A 2,024-nucleotide genomic window follows, 5' to 3' on the forward strand; every position below is an offset into this window, starting at 1 on the left:
AAAAAAAAAAAAAAGTAAAGAAATAAAAATAAATCAGAGAGGTAAATATGCAGGTGATGATTCTTTGGGAGCGATCAAGCTGGAAACCAGGCCAATCTATTTCACAGAGGGGTACACTAAGCATCCATGATGGGAAGTGGGTTTAAGCGTCCCCCTGCCAAGGTCTCGAGGAAACTGGCCCTAGGTTCAGCTTCCTCACCCTTGCTTTGCTGAGCTGGGTGGGCTTGGGAAACGCATTTCCCCTCAAGGAGGCTCAGTTTGCCCGTCTGTGAAATCCCTGGGCTACTAGAGGTTTTGGCTTGTCCCTGTGATCTGGGGAGAGGTGGATCATCAGTGCCTGTAAAACAGGACATGGTAGTTTAAAAAAAAGAAATTGGGTTTTGCAGTCAGAATCTTCCCTGGTGAATCTCTGTCACCAGCTGGAGTGCAGAGGTGTGATCACAGCTCACCACAGCCTCAAACTCCCAGGCTCAAGGGATCTTCCTGCCTCAGCCTCCCGTGTAGCTGAAACTACAGGCATGTTCCACTGCACCCAGCTAAATTTTTTTTTTTTTTGAGATGGAATTTCGCCCTTGTTGCCCAGACTGGAGTGCAATGGTGCGATCTCAGCTCACCGCAACCTCCACCTCCTGGGTTCAGGCGATTATCTTGCCTCAGTCTCCCAAGTAGCTCGGATTACAGGAATGCGCCACCATGCCTAGATAATTTTTTTGTGTATTTTTAGTAAAGACAGGGTTTATCCATGTTGGTCAGGCTGGTCTTGAGCTCCTGACCTCAGGTGATCACCCACCTGGGCTTCTCAAAGTGCTGGAATTACAGGTGTGAGCCTTCATGCCCGGCTTTAATTTTTAAATTTTTTGTAGAGATGGGATCTCACTCTGTTGCACAGGCTAAGGAGCTGTTATTTTCCTGTCTGTGAAACGTGCTGTGAGCACATCTTGCTCCAGGGGTTGCTATAAGGAAGGTCTGGGAAGGGGTAGAGGGACCCTGTTATGTCTGATGCCCCTGTGTTCCCTCAGGGGGGCAAGGAGTACTTGATGCGAGCCCACTTTGGCCTCCCCAGCGTGGAGAAGGAGGAGGTGGAGGGCCGGCCCCCTATCGGGGTCAAGTTTGAGATCCCCTACTTCACCGTCTCTGGGATCCAGGTGAGAGAAACCGGTGGGGAGGGTCCTCCCCTTGACTTTGGTGTGTTCCTTTCTCTCCTGTCCCTTGGCCCAAGTCGCCTCAGTCCCTCGGCCTATGTCCACTCCTCTGATGGCTTCCTGGCCTTTCCCGAGAGCAATGTTACCTCTACCTGCTTGCAGTCTGGGCCTCCACTCCCCCAGCCTGTGCCACCGCGTTCCCCACTGGCTTGTTCATTTCTCTCCCTTCTCCACCTCCAAGCCATTCACCATTCCCTTGCCTGTGCCACCTCGTCCCCCAAGACCATGTCATGTTCCCTCAGTGATCCCAGCCTGTGCCACATAGTCCCTTGGCCTAAGCCATCTCTTTCTCCCTGGCCCTGGCCAACTCCCTCCCGCAATCCTGGAGCACCTCTTTTCATTCCCTTCCAGGTCCGATACATGAAGATCATTGAGAAAAGTGGTTACCAGGCCCTGCCCTGGGTTCGTTACATCACCCAGAGTGGCGGTAAGGCAGCCGGCTTGCGGAGACAGTGGGGTGAGGGAAGGGCAGTGGGTAGGAACTCAGGGCTTTCACCACATTCTGGTTCAGAAAACTCAAGAAGGCAGCCAGGCGAGGTGGCTCACACCTGTAATCCCAGCAGTTAGGGAGTCCGAGGCAGATGGATCACCTGAGATCAGGAGTTCAAGACCAGCCTGGCCATGATGGCGAAACCCCGTCTCTACTAAAAAATACAAAAAATTATCTGGGCATGGTGGCACATGCCTGTAATCCCAGCTACTTGGGTGGCTGAGACAGGAGAATTGCTTGAATCTGGGAGGGAGAGGTTGCATTGAGCTGAGATTGTGCCACTGCACTCCAGGCTGGGCAACAAAGCGAGACTCTGTCTCAAAAAGAAAGAA

The 2,024-nt window shown here is 52.3% G+C and overlaps 1 protein-coding gene across 1 annotated transcript in view; it reads left to right on the plus strand.

Annotated features, from left to right (window-relative positions):
• AP1M2 (adaptor related protein complex 1 subunit mu 2) overlaps positions 1-2,024 on the plus strand; it is a 22,291-nt gene that overhangs the window by 18,589 nt on the left and 1,678 nt on the right. Inside the window, exons 9-10 of the mRNA XM_017500197.2 lie at positions 981-1,145; positions 1,554-1,629. Coding sequence (XP_017355686.1) covers positions 981-1,145; positions 1,554-1,629 — 241 coding nt within the window. The remainder of the gene's footprint in view (positions 1-980; positions 1,146-1,553; positions 1,630-2,024) is intronic.

The sequence above is a fragment of the Cebus imitator genome, unplaced genomic scaffold (assembly GCF_001604975.1).
Source record: "Cebus imitator isolate Cc_AM_T3 unplaced genomic scaffold, Cebus_imitator-1.0 Scaffold263, whole genome shotgun sequence".
Taxonomy (NCBI): domain Eukaryota; kingdom Metazoa; phylum Chordata; class Mammalia; order Primates; family Cebidae; genus Cebus; species Cebus imitator.